The 20,937-nt window shown below is 41.5% G+C and overlaps 1 protein-coding gene and 1 pseudogene across 5 annotated transcripts; one reads left to right on the top strand and one right to left on the bottom strand.

The window, feature by feature from the left end:
• Positions 1-596: 596 nt before the first annotated feature.
• Positions 597-678, top strand: LOC116275643 (annotated as a pseudogene).
• Positions 679-800: 122 nt separating this feature from the next.
• MYLIP (myosin regulatory light chain interacting protein) lies at positions 801-19,922 on the bottom strand. Of its 5 annotated transcripts, XM_003897088.4 has the most exons (7): positions 19,564-19,922; positions 18,227-18,417; positions 7,276-7,461; positions 6,163-6,360; positions 5,517-5,681; positions 4,065-4,485; positions 801-2,399 (listed from the first exon to the last, which is right to left on the bottom strand). In XM_003897088.4, the coding sequence occupies exons 1-7, from the start codon at positions 19,648-19,650 to the stop codon at positions 2,310-2,312; spliced, it is 1,338 nt and encodes a 445-aa protein (XP_003897137.1). In that variant the 5' UTR covers positions 19,651-19,922; the 3' UTR covers positions 801-2,309. The 5 variants fall into 5 exon arrangements, with proteins under 5 accessions (XP_003897137.1, XP_021792711.1, XP_021792712.1 ...); XM_021937019.2 differs by lacking the exon at positions 801-2,399 and having other exon boundaries at positions 3,566-4,485; XM_021937020.2 differs by lacking the exons at positions 801-2,399; positions 5,517-5,681 and having other exon boundaries at positions 3,566-4,485.
• Positions 19,923-20,937: the final 1,015 nt, after the last annotated feature.

Below are 20,937 nucleotides of genomic sequence, written 5' to 3'. Positions count from 1 at the left end.
TCAATAAATGTGTTGAATGAACAAATGAGTTAATTCCTAGAAATTAATGGAAGATTGACTTAGGTTATAGGCACAGTAAAAACAAATCCCCCGCCTCTAATTAAACAAAATAAATTTACTTCCTCCAATTGCTACAGATAATGATCACTTATATATATTATGTACAATATTCTCTACTCCAAAATGTGTTTCTGGAGAAACAGATGACCATGCACTGGCAAGCATAGAGCAGTTAGGGCCTAGCAAGAGTAGACCAGCAGTCCTGCGGGAATACGGTCCGAGCTTCTGTAGCCCGAGGCCCTTACTGCTGTGACCTAGGCCACTCCCCTGTCTTGAGCGGGCCACACACCAGCAGCACAAGCACCAGCTGGGTTTTTTAATTGTTAACTTCCAACTTTGCCACTTCCTTCCTTCTCCAATAGCTTCCAGTACTTTTCCTAATTTTTTCTTTTCATCTGCTTATGTACATGACCCCATTTTCTACTACATTACAACCCAACCACCCAAAAACATAAATAAGAGAGTAACTAGGTGAAGTGAGCTCCATTAGAACCAATACCCTAAATATTTTCAAATTTTCTTGAAAAGAAAGAAAAAAGACTATACTCTCAAGGATCATTTCTATAGTTTGTTACTAGAGAAGTTTCTCTGAATTTGTAGAGCACTGAAATTATTTAAAAAAAAAAAAAAATTCCAGGTAGGAGCAAATTCGATACCAACTGTGATGTTACCCCTTGCTTATTTCTTTGAAATGAAATAAAACTGGCTTAAATGACAATAACTACGAGAATACACACATCCATGTTTGCTTTAAAGTCTTTATTATCCTGAATATAAAAAGACAGAGTCCTCTAGGATATAACAGAGTTCTTTACGTGGAAACATTATTTTTTTACAAGTGAAAAAATAAATACCTCTTGGAATAAAGGCTTATATGCTAATATGTGCCATAAAAAAGTAGAGTTTTAATATTTGACAAAATGTCTGTGCAAAGAAACAAATGCATACACACATTACTGCTACATTAAGGCAATATGAAAAGTATACTCAGAAATCTCAGTAAAGTGACAGTGTAGGTTTCTAGCTTTACCTCAGCTAGTATTGCACCCGATAAGGTCATCTAGGTCTCCCAACATCCCAGAAAACCTGCTAGCTGACCAGCTTCCAAAATGCCCAAGTGGGAGTGGAAAACATGTTTAAGAATACAGAAGCAAAAAGAACCAAAACCCCTTTGAAACATACAGAGGGGACAACCCAAAGTTAATACTTAAGCAGTTACTTTACAACAAAACCTGCCCCCACCCCCACCCCCAAAGAAAAACAAAACACAGAAAAGGACACAATATCTAAATTATGGTAAGGCTATAAAAGGCTTGACAGTTCAAGCAAAGCAACACCAGTGGGTGAAGCTGGATCGAGTGCTTGGGAGAAGTGATGAGTTAACTACCCTCAGTTGTACACCATGAGGCTCCGTCTCTCACTCAGCAAGCTCTGCTTTCCCTTCCCAAGGAGAGTGCTCTCTGTTTTCGGTCCGAAATGAAATATTCCACCAGCTCAGAAGGCCCGGGGAGTCCTTGACTACTCCACAGTAATCTTATAACAAAATTGGTAGTATTTTATAATCGAAAGGCTTGTGGGGGTAGGGATAGAGGGAGCATAAAGGAATAGGGAGCCACCCACATTGAGTGAGCTGCTTTTTACTAGCCACACTGGTTTAGATCTGACATCGTCAACTTTTTAAAAGTCACAGAATTGATTTGTAAATCTGTTTGCCTTCCAATCATTCTTGATCAAGTTATAAAGACAGAAATGACATTAAAGCGACGACTTATGGAAAACTTTCCTATTAAAAATGGTTGGAGCTCCATGACCATACAAAAAGAACGAAATTCTTAAAAGTAATTCTTACAAAATCTGCTGCCAGTAGGAAACTTACCTCGGGATACATTAAGGAGACTTACAACATCATTTCCTAAAAGGTACCCAACTTTTTGGGTATGTTGCCACTTCACTGACATCAAAGACTTTACCTATTCCTTTACTTGATCATAAAAAAAATCAACATCCAAGGAACGTGTCTGTGTCCCAGAGCTCCTCCTGGTCCCCACCACTGCAGTTGTTGATTCTACACATGGATATGTTTTTGCAGTGAGGAGCAGCTGTGTTATTTTTCTTCCTTTTTTTTTTTTTTTTAACATTGCGTGGCAGATGGGTGTTGGAGTAATTACTTTCTCCACAATCTATCATTGTTATAGTTTATAATAGTGCAGTTCATGGAAACATGGCAAGTCCAATAAAAGCACAACAGATTAGATTACAGTCAGATTGAGAAGACTGGTGTGGGTTGGCAGATAGACGTGCTGGACGTGCTCCACATGCGACCTGCAGACGGGACATGACTGGAAAAGAAAAGCCAACAGTCTCTGTTAGCATGCAAGCCTTGGTGGGGTCCTGTGTCTCTGCGTGCACCCCTGGTCTCTAGTGCATTTAATTTTCTAAATCAATTGTGATCACACTGATTTCTAGCTTTCAAATGATAAGAGATCTTTGCTGTCTCACAAGTTTGAAAGTTTATACTTTACAAGGGCTTAAACATAAATATTATGAAATAGTATAAACTGAAGGAAATTAATTATATTTTTAGTCAAACACTAAACAAAGTACATTGAGTAAAGCAATTACTGAAGACGTCTTTCTGTGCAGAATGTGGTCTCTACGTGAGTAGACTATAACACTTCAGGCAGCAATGCAGGAGACCCTTCTTGAAATTGTGTGTCCTTAGCTCAGCTGACTGAGTCAGGCCAACATTTCTGGGCTGATGCCCGCATGGCCAGGGAGGGTGGCTCTGCTCCTAGCTGTAGGTGGCAGCTCCACATTCCTGGCTGACTTCTCAGAAAGTCCGTGCCCATCATCAGCCCTCAGGAGAGACTTACGGATGAGAGTTGGACTGGGTGGGCAGAAAAAGACAAGCCTATGACTGCTTCTGGGGAAAGGACACAGGGGTCGTTTGGTCTTATTAGCTCTGAAATTAGCAGCTTCTGAAGGACTAAGTATTATTTAGGATCAGTTTTACATAAAACCATAGTGACGTTTGGCAAACACAGCTGAGAAATAAAAACAAATTGAAAAAACTTATTATAAGAGGAAATTAAAAATTCTTCTTCATGCAAGAAAGGAAGAAAACTATACGTGAATTCTCTTTTTATTGTTGTTAATATTAAAATTAGTTTGACTTGCTAATAAATAACAGTCAACTCATATGCCCTTGAGGCATTTGCAATCATAAAAGGAAATTAATCACCAATATCACAGAGTTAACAACCCATCCAGGGATAATTGAGAAGTATTCTTTCCCAAATATCTTTTTTTTTTTTTTGAGACGGAGTCTTGCTCTGTCGCCCAGGCTGGAGTGCAGTGGCCGGATCTTGGCTCACTACAAGCTCCGCCTCCCGAGTTTACGCCATTCTCCTGCCTCAGCCTCTCCAGTAGCTGGGACTACAGGCACCCGCCACCTTGCCCGGCTAGTTTTTTTTTGTATTTTTTAGTAGAGACGGGGTTTCACCAGGTTAGCCAGGATGGTCTCGATCTCCTGACCTCGTGATCCGCCCGTCTCGGCCTCCCAAAGTGCTGGGATTACAGGCTTGAGCCACCGCGCCCGGCCTCTTTCCCAAATATCTTAAGTAATAAAGACCATCCTCCTAAGTGTCAGAAAAAGGGAGGCAACTTGAAATAGAGGAAGCAGCCCTGGGCCAGGCCTCAGGAGGCCTGGATTCTAGTCCTCAGGTCAGCTGCTAACTAGGTACGTTACCCAGGAATCTGAGCCTCATTTTCAGAACTTGAAAACACTGTATAATTTGGAGTAATTATGTTGTTGAAAATAGTACACTAATCTAAAATGTTTCTAAAGGTCGATACCTTTTAGGTCACCAAGTACAAAGACCGTTTCCGAGTGAAGATGGGCATTTCCCGTCGGTGCATGAGCAAGCCAGTACCTGGCTCCTACTCCCCATTAAGAGGAGGGATAGCTGAGGCTGCAGGCAAAAGTGGGCAGCTGACTCCCCTACCTGTAGCTGGGTGGCGCAGCTCTCACAGCACACAGTATGGCCACAGGGACAGAAGGTGGAGTTGATCTCCTCCTCGCAGCACACCATGCACAGCATGGCTTCCTTCAGCTTGCGCAGCTTCTCCTGCAGCGCCCGGGTCTGCTGGCAGCTGAGGCCCTCACAGCTGCTGCAGTTCATGCTGCTTTCTGAGGACTTCAGAGGCGAGTGTGAAGGGCTCTGGTTGCTTCTTGAAACGAGGTCCACAACGCCAGCATTGTACAGAGCCCTCCTGGCATGGTCATACACCTCCTTTGATGTTCTTTTAATGTCAAAGACATATTTCTTGCCAAGGTTAATGTTTTCATTCAGAAACAGAGATGCCAAGTGGCCCTTCAAGTCACGGCTATACTGCATCATGACGGCGCTGGTCACTGTGTCACACCTGCAAGGCAAGATTGAACATCTACTTTAACACCAAAGAGCCCAGCAGCCCCCTTATTAGCTGTTGTCAACAAGAACAAGCAGATGTTTCATATTCTTGTCTGCACGTATGAAAGTAAGTCCTTCCAGTTTTACATCTGGTAGATATCCTCAGTGATTACACCTCTGTTTCCCTAACATCTCCTAACGTTATGGTTTCCATAAAGCAGTAAATACAGAGGGCAGTGAGCACATACCTCCTCCCCAGGACAGATGCTACCGAGTCAAGTTGCTTATGGAAGAAAAAGGGCATCTGCCTTGAAGTCTTGGCTTTTATGTTAGAAATGTCTACAAATATTCCGTTCTGTTTCACAAGTTGTATATCTATTTTAACATTAAAAAAGTTTAAAGATGCCTACGACTTAAATTTCTTAACTCTCATTGTCCAAATACCTGAGTCCAATCACAACTTGGCTTCAAAGTACCCTCTGAAATGAGGGGATCAATATTGTTATTAAAACATCCTTTCGTACACAGTGAGGATTCGGGATAGCAGCTCCGCCAGAAAGAAAAGATGACCTGTGCTATCCTTCTCCTGGGCAGTGGAGCAGGCCCACCCACTCAGGGTTACCTTTAGGGTAGTCAAACTTGGCTTTGAACCTGAGTGCTAGACTCAGTAAATATTTATTCTCCCAGTTCCCTCATCTTTAACATTAGGGTAATAATACTTAACCTCTTAGGGTTGTTGTATTGATTAAATAGGCGTAGAAATCTCCTAACACACTTTGTGTCTAGATTAACGGCATAAGAAAATATGGTAGGAGGCAAGCAGAGAATGTGTTTGTGTGGCTCACACACATGCACCTTCTGTGGGTAAAACAAGACTACATTAACAAGGACTCCACTGCTACTGCAGAAACAAAATGTTCAGAATTTCCTAAATTCTGTACTAGACTCATTGACACAACAATCCAAGGAACTGTAGAAACCTGGTTGTCACCTAAAAACCTTAGAGCTGCGGTGCTGAGGTGACCAAGCACATGAGATACGTGCCTGTAGAATGCGTGCGTCTCTGTTATCGCTCTGTAGAGCCCGCTGGCCGCCCTGGTGCTGATCATTTTAAACAAGAGCACAATGCTGTTCCCAGACTCCTTGGTGACCGTCAAATATACATTCTTTCCTGACTGGGTGGCCATCTGCACCACAGGATAAGCTATCCTAAGAGACGGGAAGAGAAAAGAAAGCAGATCTAGAAGGACTGATTCTTCACCATGTGTGTGCCTTTGTGGGATCCCCATTTGCTCATGACCTAGGAGAAAAATCAGACGCTTCCTCTGGGGCTATCACATCACCATGATGCTGCCTCGTCATAAAGATACAGTGAAAAGCAGTTGGGCATATGTGGAGGGAAGTGTAGGAGCAAGTGCTGGGTGTGTACACATGCATGTCTAGAGGTGAAAACAAGTTTTTTATGGCAGTGAATGGGTTATTTGGAAAATGTTAACTCTGCCACATTGTATACCTTGAGTAACATTTAAAATGGTTATTCAGGCCTGAATAAAGTTAATATACATACCAAAATGAAATATTTCATTCCTAAGAGCTGACTGTCGAGTAAATCCCTTCCTACTTTCTATTATGTTGAGAGCTACAGATGTATACACATGCTTAGGTCAAAAAAAGTTAAGTCTTGGCTTACCTATTAATTGGGCTAAAGTCATCTTTACAAATTGAGATTCCTTCAGGTCCAACCCCAATGAGCAGTTTCTGCCCTTCGCTATCCCTCACAGAATGCCATTCTATGCCATAGTTTTCCATTGCCGACACAATCTGCAAAACTTGGTATTCAGCTGAAGCCTGGCTGGTCCCCTCTAACTCCTTATGTTTTGCAACAATGCTGGAGGACACCAAGAGGACAGAGAATTAAGTATACAGATATTAACTTTAGAGATAAACCCATGTAGTCTTCACAAGTGAAATATACTAACACTGATGAATCACAACAGCTTAAAACTTATGTATTACTGATGTTTCTTGTATTTAGCGAACTTACTATAAAAAACCTCTAAGACACTGGGATCTCAACTATTAAATACTTGGTAAAAACACTTTGGGGATGCTGAATGGGTAATGAATTGAAGAATTATGGAAAGTCTCTAAAAATATACATAAGTCAAATTTACATATTGGAAAGTCTCATGTATTTGTCCACATATAGTTTATAAGTATAAAGCTGACCCCTGAGGCCCCTGTAGCCAGGGAAGGAGGCAGGCCAACAAACCACAGGAGTCAACCTGGCGTGGAGGCCACCTTCAGTTGAGCCTTCAGATGAGACAGAGTTCCACCTGCAGCTTGACTACTGTCTCATGAGCCAGAGGACCCAGCCAAGACATGGCCAGGTTTCTGACCTACAGAACTGTGAGACAATTTTTGTTGTTTTGAGCCACTAAGATTTGGGGTAACCTGTTATTCAGGAATAGATAACTAAAATGCCTATGTTAGATCTCCTGGTTTAATTCTTGCTGGGATGAAGAAAACACCAATATACATAATAGATTTTTTTATTTTAGGAGATTTGTACTTAAAGGCAGAGATTCAAAAAATTCTCATTATATAGCATTTCATGTTGTGTTTATATATTTTTCAAATAAAAGGCTAACAAATTAAAAAAAAATACTTGGTTAAATTGGGCAATGGCCCAGTCTTAACCTCATGAATTATGTGTATGTACCACAGATTCATCTTCTTCTGGAAATGCTTATACATTTGATAGCTCTATGAATATAAGCAGTCGCCCTGATGGCAGCCTCACCTGTTCAAGGTGGCAGAGGAGAGCTCCTTGGCACACAGCTCCTCATAGTTATACTTGGCAGTGTTCTGGTTGTAGTCTCCAAACTTGGTCTGGGCCAGGAGGGCACTGAGTTCCACTGCCTGCTCTGGGGAACACAAAAGGTGGCCTGCCAAGAGGGCCTCCTTGATGTGCAAGAAAAAGATATGCCTGCAGAGCAAGGTGAGAGTGAGGTTATGCTTGGGGATAACCTGACATCAATCTCAGCCTACTTAGCAATTTCACAGTCACTTTTCAGGAGAGCAATTTAAAAAGTCACACTGAAAATGCTTAACATTAAAGAACTTTAAAAAAAAAACCATCAGTATTAAGACAAAATCAAAGTAAAAACTGAGTTTCTTTGGAATAAAAGTTGTGACTCAAACAAGATAAACTTATTTAATACAAGTTTGGTAACATTAAGGCTACAAAACATAAAATAATTACACATACGTTTCTGCATTATAGTGTTTTAAAATAAATTATTTTAATCAGAAAAAATGTATCTTGACATAGATTCTCATAGAATCTTAAGGAACCCTATACATAAACACAAAATTCTCACCTTTATTCAAATGATACCCCTATCTCTAGTCTCAGTGCCAGCTTCTCTCCTAAGAATCACAGGAAAAATGTCCAATCTCCTATAGGCTTCACCACCTGGATATTCTTCACTACCTCAATTTCGGCTCATTCAAAACCAAACTCCATATATTCTTTCCAAAGCCCTTTTTCTCCCAATGGAGACCACAGACTGACTTTGGACTCTGTCCAATTTCACTTGACTTTCTTGTCTCTGAAAACTATTTAAATCCAGTTCTATGCTCCTGTTTGTACCTCCTCAATACTACTTGCAGGAAGAATTTACGCTATTCTCTGAGCTGCTCTCCTCCTCCAGACTCCATGCAGGCAGCCTACCTTCCATGCTGCTTGTTTCTAGTGTAAACTTGTCATTTCTCTGCTCAAAATCCTTCAAGGGATCTGTACGGCTTGCCAAGGGAGCACGTCATTGACATGGAGCTGAGGAGTCTCCGCCATCTGGCCCCAGCTTTCCAGCCACGTCTCCTGTCATTCCCTGCAGCTGCTATGCCCCAGGAGAGGGAACAGTTCCTCTCTCTGGAAAATCCAGGAAGCATGTTCATGCCATGGTGTCTCTGGTCTTGCTGCTCCCTCTGTCCTGATGGCCATTCTTTCTGTCCCCTTGCTTGGATACCCATTGGTCTGTATCACATGCAAATCCTCTATTCCTCTACTACAGTATTTGACATAACATGTATATTATATATGACTTCTTAAGTGCCTCGAACATCAGAGCGCTCCAAAAATGTACATAAGACTGCATATTATATGTGATTAGTTTACTTTCCAACCTTAGTTTCATCCTGTTTGAGCCTCTCCTAGTTGTATACAATACTATACTCTACATTTACTAAAAGGTATGTCACACTTAAAAACTCCTGCAAAATTCAGATACTCGTCACACTGCCCAAAACTCTGAAGAGCATCTAAACTGCTGTAGACAGATTGGCCTCAGTTATAACATGTGTCCCTGGCCAATGTGAAGTTTTAACCTTCCTTTGATGACTTGTCATAACCTCTCAAACAAGGTTAATATTGCCACAATATTCCTCCCATTAACAAATGAATTATAACTTTGGCCAGGTGCGATGTCCCTAACACTGCTTCTGTTTATAATATATCTGTGTCTCACATTCCAGGTAGAGGAACATGAACGAGTAAGAATCAGCTAAGAGGAGACAGTGAGGCTACAAATCTAAGGAAGTGCTACACTTAGAATCTAAAATGTCTGGCTGACAAGAGCCATTAATCTTATTTTCACTAAGAAGTGTTTAAATTCAATGTTTTGTGCATTCTGTAATGACAAAGAAATATTTAAAATGATGAAACTCTGCCAAATACTACAGTTTTTTTCTTTTTTCAAAGTCCCTGTAAAGAAATCATAGTAAGAATGTGTAATAGCCTGAAAGAAGATAAACATGCTTTTTATTAACCCAAACATCTGCTAATCTTTAAAGTATTTCTGACATACTGCTAAACTGAGAAGGGAGCCCCCACTGGGGCAAAGGAATCACCACAAAAATAACTTGCTGTAAAATAGCTCTCTGAGGACTGAGATCTAGCATTCTCAGCAAGCCATGGTTTACCACACTGTTGCAGGCCTCAAAAGGTTTCTTAGATGACCATTTGATAAACGTCATCTTGGTGAATGTACCCATCTCTGTATTCAACTGGCGTGGAGGCGTGCTGTTAGGAAACTAAAATCTGCATCTATGCTTATGTTAAAGAAGAAATTATGCTCTGAAAGATTTGAAGAATATTGCCACAAACTAAGTCTTCTTAGTTTAATTACTGCTTATGTAAAAGTGGCGTCTTTTTTTTTTTTTTTTTTTTGAGATGGTGTCTTGCTCTGTCACCCAGGCTGGAGTGCAGTGGCATGATCTCGGCTCACTGCAACCTCCACTTCCCGGGTTCAAGCGATTCTCCTGCCTCAGCCTCCTGAGTAGCTGGGACTACAGGTACCCACCACCATGCCCGTCTAATTTTTGTATTTTTAGTAGAGACAGGGTTTCACCGTGTTAGCCAGGATGGTTTCAATCTCCTGACCTTGTGATCTTCCTGCCTCGGCCTCCCAAAGTGCTGGGATTACAGGCAAAAGTGACTTTTAACTTATTTTTCAAGTCTAAAGTTAGAGACTAGCTCCTGCTTTACTAAATAGTGAGAAGAGTTTTGAATCAATTCCACGTCTTTTTGCAACCTGTCCATGTCTACACTTCTGGAGAGACAGTGGCCAAAATCAAAGGCAAAGAAGCAGTAACAGAATGTAAACAGGTGACAGGCAGCCTGAGAGCACCATTGATCCTTCTCAGCATATGGGCCAGAATTTAAGAAAAGGTCTAGCAAGGGGGATGATTGACCTTTTGGACATACTCCACATTCTAGCCTGGACTGCAGAGGATGCCTGATAAGCATGAAAGATCCTTCTCCTTACTGTCAATGTCAGCTTTCTGATAGGCCCTTCCTGCATTTTGCAGTTTCATGGCTATAAAGCAACCTTTTCATTTCCAGTCAATAAATATTTGTCTTGCATTGCCTCTGTGCCCAGCCCTAAGCTGGGGTTATAGGGTAAACATGTCTGAGAGTTCCTTTTTAGATGGACGTGCAGCCTTTTAGAATGAAGAGACATATCCCATCAAAATAACTCCAGCCACAATCTAGCTTTTGGGTGACAAGTTTATGTTCTCCAGGAGAACAGTACGACGGAGTACTAGTAGCAAAGGTCAGCACTCTAACAGGCTCTTTCCAAGACAGAGGATAACAGAGCTCAGAGATAACGTTTCTAACAAGAACTTCAATGATGGCTCAATATTTATGGGTGGTTTTGAATCAAGTATTTTCTCTTAGTATTTTCCTCTCAAACCATCTGGATTGTAACTATCTGGGCTCCTGGGTTTTGCCCCCTCCTTTTTTTTTTTTTTTGTAAAGTAGGCGAAAGGTTACCAATCATATCAAAACAAGCAGAGGTGGTCAAAGAAGTTGTGCCTGCAGTGAATGCTCTTGCACTAAAGATCAAAAGTAGATGACATATTCAATTCAATATAGGCTACATCCTAGAATCACAAACAGAAAGAAAGCCTTTGGAAAAAACTGTTTTCTTTGTCTTAAGCAAATGTCCATGAATATGTCCTCTGAGCACAAATTAAGCTCGAACCGCACCTTTTAAACATTCTTCAGGTTATACCTTCTAATTCATGACTCTTCTCTAAGTTTTACCCAGTTACTGAGAAAACTGACATTTTGGGGCCCCAGTCATAAGATTCTGGCTAACTCATGTCCTGGCATCATGGGCACAAATGAATTAACGTTTACTGAGCATTATGGACGATTTTTTTTTTAATGGAGTGAATGTGAGGATATGCCAAATTTTAATTTTAAAAACGAATCACATATTCTTACTGTATTTTTCTTTCAAAGTACTTCAAATTTTCTCTCTTTTAAAAATTAATTCCTTCTTACAGTGCTAAGGAATGAAGTTAGATCATTTACCTTTTAAGAGTTGTAATCAGAGAACTTTCCTCTAAACACTGGCTTGTCTCATAAAGCAATTATCGAGGAATCAAAGCAGAGCTTCCTGCAAACCAATTGGAAGCTATTGATCTGCGCATCACAGAGGGTTCCTCTCGGTTACTGCCCTCCAGTTGCCTCACCAATGACACCATTTTGAAGAGCTTTTAATGACAAATGTAAAATAACTATATCCAGATTCATTATTAAACTCAAAATTTAAGAACTAACCTACATCTTTAAAACAGCTAAGTAGCTATTTTTTTTTTCAAACTCTCAATTACCAATAATTGAACTGTATTTCTCCTGGAAAGCCACGGCTGACTCTAGCCATAGGGAGTAATGGCTGGTTCTGCTCTCCCCTTGTCAGAAGCCACTGTGATCACCAGTCAGCCCGCCTCAGTCCAGTGAGTCACCTAACCACAGTTTATTTTAAACCAAACTTTGACTGCCAAGTTATATTTAAAAACTCTCAAATCACAACAGAATTGCTATGAGAGTTTTCTGTTTTGTATCTTTCATTTCAGTAAAACACAAGTCAGTTCAAGATGGATCATGGGCCTAAATGTAAAAGCTAAAATCGTAACGCTTTAAAAACTAAACGTAAGAGTATCTTCATGACTTCCAGGTAGCAAAGGTTTCTCAGGACACAGCAAAAATCACAAAAGAAGAAAGTGGATCAATTAGGCTTCACCAGAATTAAAAACTTCTACTCATAAAAGGCACCAGAAAAACAGGTAAGCCACAGGAGGAAATACATTTACAAAACATGTATCTGACAAAGGACTGGTATCTAGGGTACATGAAGAATTTGTACAACTCAAAAAAAAAAAAAAAAAGGCAAACAACAAAAATGAGTAAATGACTTGGATACTTTGAAAAAGATATATGAAAGGCCAATAAAAACATGAACCAGTGTTTAATATTAATTGTCAGAGAAATGCAAATTAAAACCACAACACTCTACCACTACACACCCACCAGAAAGCTGGCAGGTATGTGGAGGAACTCGACTCTTACATTCTTGCTGGGAGTACAGAATAGCACAATTGCCAAATAGCTTTGGGAAAAGGTCTGGCAGTTATAAAATGAAATGATTACTTACTCCATGACCCAGCTATTCTACTCTTAGGTATTTATTTATTCAAGAGAAATGAAAATATGTGTCTACAAAAAAAAAAAAGGTACATACTAGAATGTTTATGGCAGCTTTATTCATACTAGCTGGAAAACAGGTGTTCATTATTAGGAGTATAGATAAACAAACACTAGAGTCATTCAATGGAATACTATCCAGCAATATAAAAGAACCAACCACTGATACGTACGACAATGTGGATGGATCTCGAAAAATCTGTGATGAACAAAAGAAGCCAGACATCCAAGAGTGCATACCACAAGATTCCATATAGATAAAGCTGCACAGGCATAGCTCATCTCTGGTAGATGAACACATGACAGAGGTGTGACAGGCGGCGGATGGGGGTGGGGAAGAAGGGGAGGGGTTGACTGCAGAAGGGCTTGAGGGAACTTTCTGGAGTGAGGATAATGTTTTAAATTTTGATAGCAGTTTTATTTAAACAAGCACAGCCGTTTGTCAAAAATCATTAAATGGTGCAATTAGGATTTACATAAATTTTACATCAAAAGAAAAAACTGCAAACATTGAGTTCTAGTTAATGTTATGCATGCTGAAGTATTTAGGGCGAAACATACTTATATACAACTTATTTTGAAATGCATCTAAAAAGTAAGACAGATTGATGGGTGGGTAGAGGACTGATAAATGGATGAATATGTAATACATACTGAAGTAGATATATAGTATATATACACTATATAGAATATATAGTGTACATATAGTGTACATATATAGTGTGTGTGTGTGCACATATATAGTGTGTATATATATAGGTGTTCCCTGTAAAAAATCTCCAATTTTCCTGTATGTTTGAAAATTTTCATAAGAACTTAAGAAAGTAATACTAGTAAAAATCCCTTAGGGTCAAGGATTCAAATAACTAGCCATATCTAACATGAACCACCACATCTATCTACTTCCTGGAGGGCGTGCCACTGAGAAACTTGTCACAGCCAAATAATTACCAAGTTAGGCCTCTATGTAGGCTTAAGGAGATCCTTTTCAAAGCCGAAAGTACAAAACGAGAATCACTGATGAAAGTGTTCCTGCTCTAAAGCAGTTAAAAGATGTGGAGGGCAGCAGCTGGGAAAATTTCCAACTTCAAAAGTGATCACAACCCACACCAGAAGAACACTTCTAATTGAAAGCAGAAAATCTGCACTTCTAAAAAATGTGCTTATTCACTCACAGTAGATACCCATCCTAGGCAAACACCAATCTAGGCAGTCCTGAAATCCAAAAGTGTTAACTACAATCTCTTTCTCAACAATCTAGATTAGCCAGGAATGCCTTTTGGTACATTTATTCCATGAGGCCAGGAAGGTTCAGGAATTTTCAGACCTCATCATCTTTTTACATCCTGAGTTACTTGCTAGGTCCTGCTGCTGGTACAGAAGAGGGCTGGGAACAGGCCACAGTGGGACACCATTCAGAGGAAACACACCCAGTGTCCCTACAGCTGCTCAACACTGGTCACCCTGAGTCTGACCCTAGGTGCCTTCTAAATGCTCAGATTTAATTTTAAATGACATTTAAAAAACCTTCTTTGAATATTTCATACAAATATATAAGTACCAGAAAGTCAAAAAGGGCCTAAAGGTACCCAGACAGGTGTTCCTTGGCTGAAATAAACACATATAATAACACAAACATCCTATAGCCTTAACAAAAGAAAAAATTAAATCAGAAATTCAAAATTTGATTAAATACTTTCTTTGGAAATAACCACATGGCTGCTTTTACTGTTTTTACTTTCCAGGGCCTATTTTGTGTTTGGGCATGCAATCTTTCCTAGATTTCCACATCTAAAAATGATTTTTGTTGGAAGACGGAAATACCTAGTTAATATGTACTTAGGACTATAAATGGGTTGCAGTTAAAGTGATGCTATAACTTGAAAACTATCTGACCTTCATAGACGGCCCAGATAAGTGGTAGTTTCTTTTAGGAAAGAACTAATAGCCACAATAAACACATGGTCCAGGATGGGGTAGAGGGGGTGAAAGAAAGGAAGCAAAAGCATGTGAGGAAGCTCTAAGTTAAGTTCAAGTAGAAAATAATCACTATAAAACATTTTTTAAATGGTGAGGTTTCTTTGAGATACTCTCAACTTTTCAGTTTATCGAAGCAAAGTGAAAAACATCTCAACATCTGTTAGGAAAACGTGCATCAGTTAACTCCATTTTTGTTTACTTCCAAGTTCTTAATTCGATGATTCAACAAATATGCAACAGGCACTTATTATTAGATTCTGGGAATACAACGTTGATCAGCTTTCTGTTTAATGGAGTTTAGGTTATTAGAGTGACTGATAATAAACAAATTGCCACCTAAGTATATGTAGTATTATAAGCTCATTAAATGCCGTAAAGGAAAGATACATGATGTCCTGGGGGAGTTTAGTCTCCCAAGCAAGGCTAGAGAAGGCTTTCCCAAGGGCTGAGGATGGAGCTGAGGTCAGAATAGGACAGATTTAACAAGGGACGAGTCAGAGTCAAACTCATCACTGCTGGCATCATTGAAATCTGGATGAAATTTAACATCCAGGATTATAGCATTTCTGTGAACATTTAGTTTGGGACTCACAGAGCTCTTGGACTGGGGTTGTTTTCTGGAAAAGAGAATCCATGTGTTGGTGAGCCTTACCTAAGCAAAACGTCTCCTAGCAAAGACTTCAGAGCTCTGCTAAAACGTGGCTAAGTCAGGAAAAAAACACAGATTTTTATTGGCAGTGGATGGTATAATTACCATTGTGAAGATGAAGCATATACTTCTCTAATCTCTGGTTTTGAAAATGTTGACAAAATCCAGTCAGAATTGCAGTAAACTCAAAGCCTTTGAAGGGCAAGAATTTCCAAGATGATTATTATTTCAGATCTACTTCCAGAATACATTAATTTGTTTCACTATTCATTTTATTCCATGGCATCACAAACATCTGCTGAAACTGCCTGCTGTCTCCATCGCTGAAATATGCCAGCTGAAAAGTAAGACTCTCCTTTTACATTTGAGGTTCATATTCAAGAGCAAAGCATAATCTAGATAGAAGAATCAAATCTAAAATTAGGCCAAATCAGAACTCTACCTACCAATCTAAGCAAACAAACACTCGATGTGCTTTTTCTGTTTTCGGAGATACATATTTAGGAAAACATTAAGGAAAATAATATAAAGAGGACACGAAAGCAATGAAAAAAGTTATTGCTAAGAGAAATTTAGAAACCATCTCTTCAGGGGCTTTCAAGTAGGATGCAGAGCTGGGCCCATGGCAGTCTGGATGGCTGGTAGTTGGTGGCAGAGCTGAAACTACAATACAGGGCTTCTGCCTGGTTCCCTGGTGCTGTCCTTTGACAAACAGGCCTTCCTGCCCATCATTCTCACAAGGGCCTCCCTAATCTGATATGAACTAATATGTTAACTGCCCTCCCCAACTTGGCTACCTTGATTGTCCCCAGAGGACAACTCTGCCAGGATATTTCAGCACCATTTAATAAACTGTCTAGACACTTTCAGTGTACTATACTACATGCACTCTCATGATTTAGAAAAGAGTAAAAAAATCACCTCTCATAACTGGATTGTCAAAGCTAAATTTACTCACTACATAAACAGACCTATTGTATATTCATGGCATTTTATGTAAGTATTTTACAACAAATAATTAAACATCAAAGAAGTTTATGAACCAGCTTCATTTGCTAGCATTTGTAAATATAAGTATTTTTGTTCTATAGTTTCATGCATGCAAAAACAATGCTAATTGTAAACTGGATCCAGTACAGCTTCTGATGTCCTAATTAAGAGGTATAAATGCTAATTACAAATCACTTTATCTAGTTACTAAAACTTAAGTGTCAGTTATGTATTTCAGCCAACCCCACAAAACCAAGTAAAATTCACCAATATATTAAAAGCAAGTTAAAAGTTAAGGCCACACTAACTTTTCAATGCAATTTCAAAAAGGAATTAAAATCAATTAAAATTACCTAGTTGAACTAGGTATGTACATTCTTTGAGTACTATTATGAATCTCAAGAGTCCAAGTCCATTGAATCAATAAAGGAGAAACCAAGACAGGAAATTTGATTTGAGTTATAATTCATAAAATGTCCCTATTTCTTACATGAATAAAATTGATTTGATAATAGTTACTAATCCAATTACAGGAAAGCACAGGTAGAGACCATCTACTAGTCAATTATAAAGTCTGAATACATTCATAAAACAAATGTATTATGCTATTATCACTGCAGCCATTGTTTAAATGCAGTTATTTGGTACTCCAAGCTTCTGAAGATTTAAAAAATAAATTTGTGCCATCAAAACTGGGTTGCATCTAGAGATCTTGAAATAATTACAAAATCATAATAGGACTACACAATGAAAATTCCAGTATGTTGTGTTATATCTTGTATTTGACTGCAAGTTATGACAGTGAAGCACAAAGCTTTCACAAATCAGCTTTAAATAATAATTTTTAAAAGCCTATTCTGATTAACACAGACAGCTAAAACATCCTGAAGCATGCAATCACTTGAATATTTTGCAAGATATTTTCAGGAGTACCAAGAATTCAATATACCATCTTCATTCAGAAACAAAATTAAACATCTGCCTCAACCTTTAAAGCTCGATTACAAGGCAAAGTGGAGATTTCAAATTCAAATGAATAGTTTTTCAAAATGAGTTTTTATCAGTCCTTGGGTAAAACAAACAAGCAAATGTCATGTAAAAAACTGTTAAAGGATAACGCTCCTTCATCATTACTTAAAATTTTTAGAATCACATTTTTCACATGCATGGCATATTTCTCAGCCAAAGAATTATGAAAAGCATTAGAACTTAGATCCAAAGTTTGCTGTCTTTAAAGTAGCTGCTTTCCTTTTTAATATTTTATATGCCACTGTAAGATTGAAGTCTCCTGCCTTTCAATAAATATTAAATATCAATTTCCTAGTTTGGCTCGTTCTTGAGAAAAGTATTAGAGTGAGTCGAGCGGAGAACATACTTTGTTTGAAAAATGAGACCACATGCTTCAGTTGTCTACCACTGCTGGTGGTGTTTTACAACGTAGAGAGATAAATTCAATCTAAACTCACCAATCCTGTGTAACATATCTGTGGGTTGGAATTCAGTTACAGCAGCCTCAGAAGAGTTCATGAAATTACATTTTCAAGAAACTTAAAAAACTTTAAAAATTCTGCATGAAGTCAAACAGAACTCTTGGCTGCACACTGTAATCTGACACTAGGCTGAAGAAACTGACCAAGTTTAAGTAACCCAAGAGGAACTGTTTCCTGCTTTCTGTTAGAACAGTCTGCAATGACCTATAGTAACACTGCTGAGGCAGAGGTTACTATCGGGCATTAGATGCTGCTATCAGGAAGTCAGTCAGTCGGGTCAGGTGGTTTTTCTTTCTTTATTTTTTTTTCTGGGGTAGCACTTATCTGAAGTGTTCGTAAGAATTCAACTCTGCTCACCCATCAAGTTTGTAAAGACAAGAAAAACTAAAAAATGAATTGGAAAATGCACTCGGATCAAGTAGGTAGCTCCCTCTTCACCTCAACAAAAAGACTGGCATGGAAAACGTAAGTTAAGATGGAACTCCGCATCAAAACAAACTTGCCTGTGAGTATCTCTGGGAAGGTGCAGCGGTCCTTCTAAAGGGAACCAAAGGTCTATTTGACAGTGGTTTATTTTAGCTCACTTTACCTAGTCTGCTCCTGTAAGATGAGATGAGGCTCCACGAAGAACTTGACTCTCAGTTTAAGCCTGTAAGGGGCTAGCCCATCCATCTGCTGGGAGATCCGGTTCCTCAGGTTTAGCCATAAACTTTCACCTTTGCTACCCGTAAACTGCAGTCCAAAATAATCAACTTCTATGATTCCCAGTCGCCTGCACACCTAAAACAAAAAGGAATGCAGCCTGGATGAGCAAATGGTACATGTCAAAGCAAACCCAACGACTCCCGGAGGCCGACTGCTGGTACTTTTTACAAAGTTCAGTAGTGCTCCAATTCCTGATCTAAACTGGAAAAACAAAGTTCTACGGCTCCAACGACACCAAACTACGACCTATAGTATGGAGACTCATAATTCCTTTTAACATCTAGGGCATGACCAATTGCAATAGAGAAAAAAAGAGTCCTCAAAAGTAGCCTTCCAAAAGATGAGGAGGGAGAACTACAGGGTATTTTCCGTCTCATTCCAATGACCGGAATTCCCTCCACCAGCATACTCTGCACAGCTGATTTTTGGCGACTTATTATCTGGGCAATTTTAACCATCTGGACTCCAAAAATCAAACACATTGAGGCAACACGCCACAAGTGTCAGCTAAGCTTCACAAGCGGTTTCCCAAACATCTCAGAGCTAGAGGGGTTGAGGGTATAGCGTTTTCCTGGGATCACATTTGCTGTCTGCCATACCACCTATGCGCTATTTGGCACCGATCTCCCTCATTCTTAAGGAACCACATGCTTAAAAACAACCGAGCAGTAGATGACCCAAACCTATTCCTCCCGTCCCCCGCAAACCCGGAGATGCAGGTGAACGGTGCATTTGAGAGCAGCAGCCTGAGAAGCAGCGTGAGACAAGGGCCCGGCTTATCTGCCAAGAACCCCTGGGGCCCGAGACTGCTTCGAGTCACTCCATTCCATCCTGGCACGCGGGTGGCACTGCCAGGCGCCGCGGGGACCCGACAGGCGGTATCACGCACATACCTGCGGCAGGTGTGCGGAGCCGCCTTCTTCCGGGAAAGTGCTGGACTGGGGGGATGATGGGGGGCTGGGGGGTGGATCCCGGCTGCGGGCTGCGCCAGGCCCTCAGCGCTGGGGACCCCCGCTGCACGCTTTCTCCACGCACCCCACGCACGCCAGGAGGAGACCGCACGCCCCACGCCCGTGGAGAGGAGGGGACGCGCTCCTCCCCGGCTGCAGCCGCAGTGCCTCCCGGCCCCTAGTAGGCGGCGCGCCAGGGTGCCAGGCTTCGCTGCGAGGCCCCTCGGTCTCGCAGGACCCTCCGGGGCCCCCTCTTGCCCCTCGCCCTCACCTGGTTGAGGCAGTCCTCGCCGTTGGCTTTCGCCTCCACCTCCACCTCCATCAGCACCGCGTCCGGCCTCGTCACATAACACAGCATGGCTGGGGCTGCCGCTGCCGCCACAGCCGCCTTCTCTTTGGTGTGCGCGGGGCTGCCGCCTTGTCACGGCTGGGACCCAGCCCAGGACTCGGAGAGGGTTGGCCCTCGAAGGCTGCAGCTCTGCGGACCCTTGTCCTGCGCCCCGCGGCCGCCACTCGCGTCCCCGCCACCCCCTCACCCGCTGCCCGCCAGCTCCCCCTGTCCTCCGCGGTGGCGCCGCACTCCAGCAGCTCAACTGCCTGCGCCGCGACAGGGACTCCTCTGATATAGCGGCCCCGCCCCCTTCAGCTCGGGTCCCCGCCAATCACGGTCTCCCCGCCCCTCCTCCCCCGCCCGGTCAGCCAATAGCGGCGCCCCTCGACCGCGGCCCCCGCCTCCCAGCGCCGGCTGAGTTCCCCCGGCCGCCCCGGGAGGTGGCAGCTTGCGCGCGCCAAGTGCTGCAGGAAGGGAAGGAGGCACGGGAGCACACCCGCCGCCTCTGCCCGCTGGGCGACGCTGCTCGGAGTGAGCGATCGCCCGGGGCTCCAGGCGGGGACGCCTTTCTGCCATCTCGAATTTACGGTGGTTAAACACCTGCAAGCTGCCACTGTTCTTCAGATATCTTGGATCACTCCGAGCACGCATTTCAGTTGTGAAAGCAAAAAGGAAAAGGAGCAACCCAAAGCCTAAGGAAAACTGTTTTCGGCCGGGCATGGTGGCTCATCCCAGCACTTTGGGAGGCCGAGGTAGGCGGATCACCTGAGGTCAGGAGTTCGAGACCAGCCTGGCCAACATGGTGAAACCCTGTCTCTACTAAAAATCCAAAAAAAAACAAAAGCCAGGCATGGTGGCAGGCACCTGTAATCCCAGCTACCTGGGAGGCTGAGGCAGGAGAATCGCTTGAACCCAGGAGGCGGAGGTTGTAGTGAGCTGAGCTGAGATTGTGTCACTGCACTCTATCCTGGGCAACAAGAGCAAAAAACTCTGTCTCAAAGAAAAAAAAAAAGAAAGGAAAAAGACTGTTTTCCACCAGGCTTAGCCACAGTGGATTGCTGGGAGGCATAATCGTTGTTCCTTATTAAGACCTCATCATTGAGAAAAACAGTCTGAGTATGAAAGTTTTTGCAGTTGACCAGTGAGCCAGGTGTCTTGGTCTAGTGCTGGTGTGTTACCCTCCAGAAGGGCTTCTCCTTACTCGTTCTGCTGAATCAAAACGCCTTACAGGGCACCAGGCCTTCTCTCAGGTTGCTCATTCTATCTCCTGCCTTATCTCACTCATTCATTAAACATTCATTCAGCATCTGATAC

This window comes from Papio anubis, chromosome 6 (assembly GCF_008728515.1).
Source record: "Papio anubis isolate 15944 chromosome 6, Panubis1.0, whole genome shotgun sequence".
NCBI classification, from domain to species: Eukaryota; Metazoa; Chordata; class Mammalia; order Primates; family Cercopithecidae; genus Papio; species Papio anubis.
The sequence above is the reverse complement of the archived record's forward strand: the minus strand, read 5'-3'. Positions and strand labels throughout refer to the sequence as shown.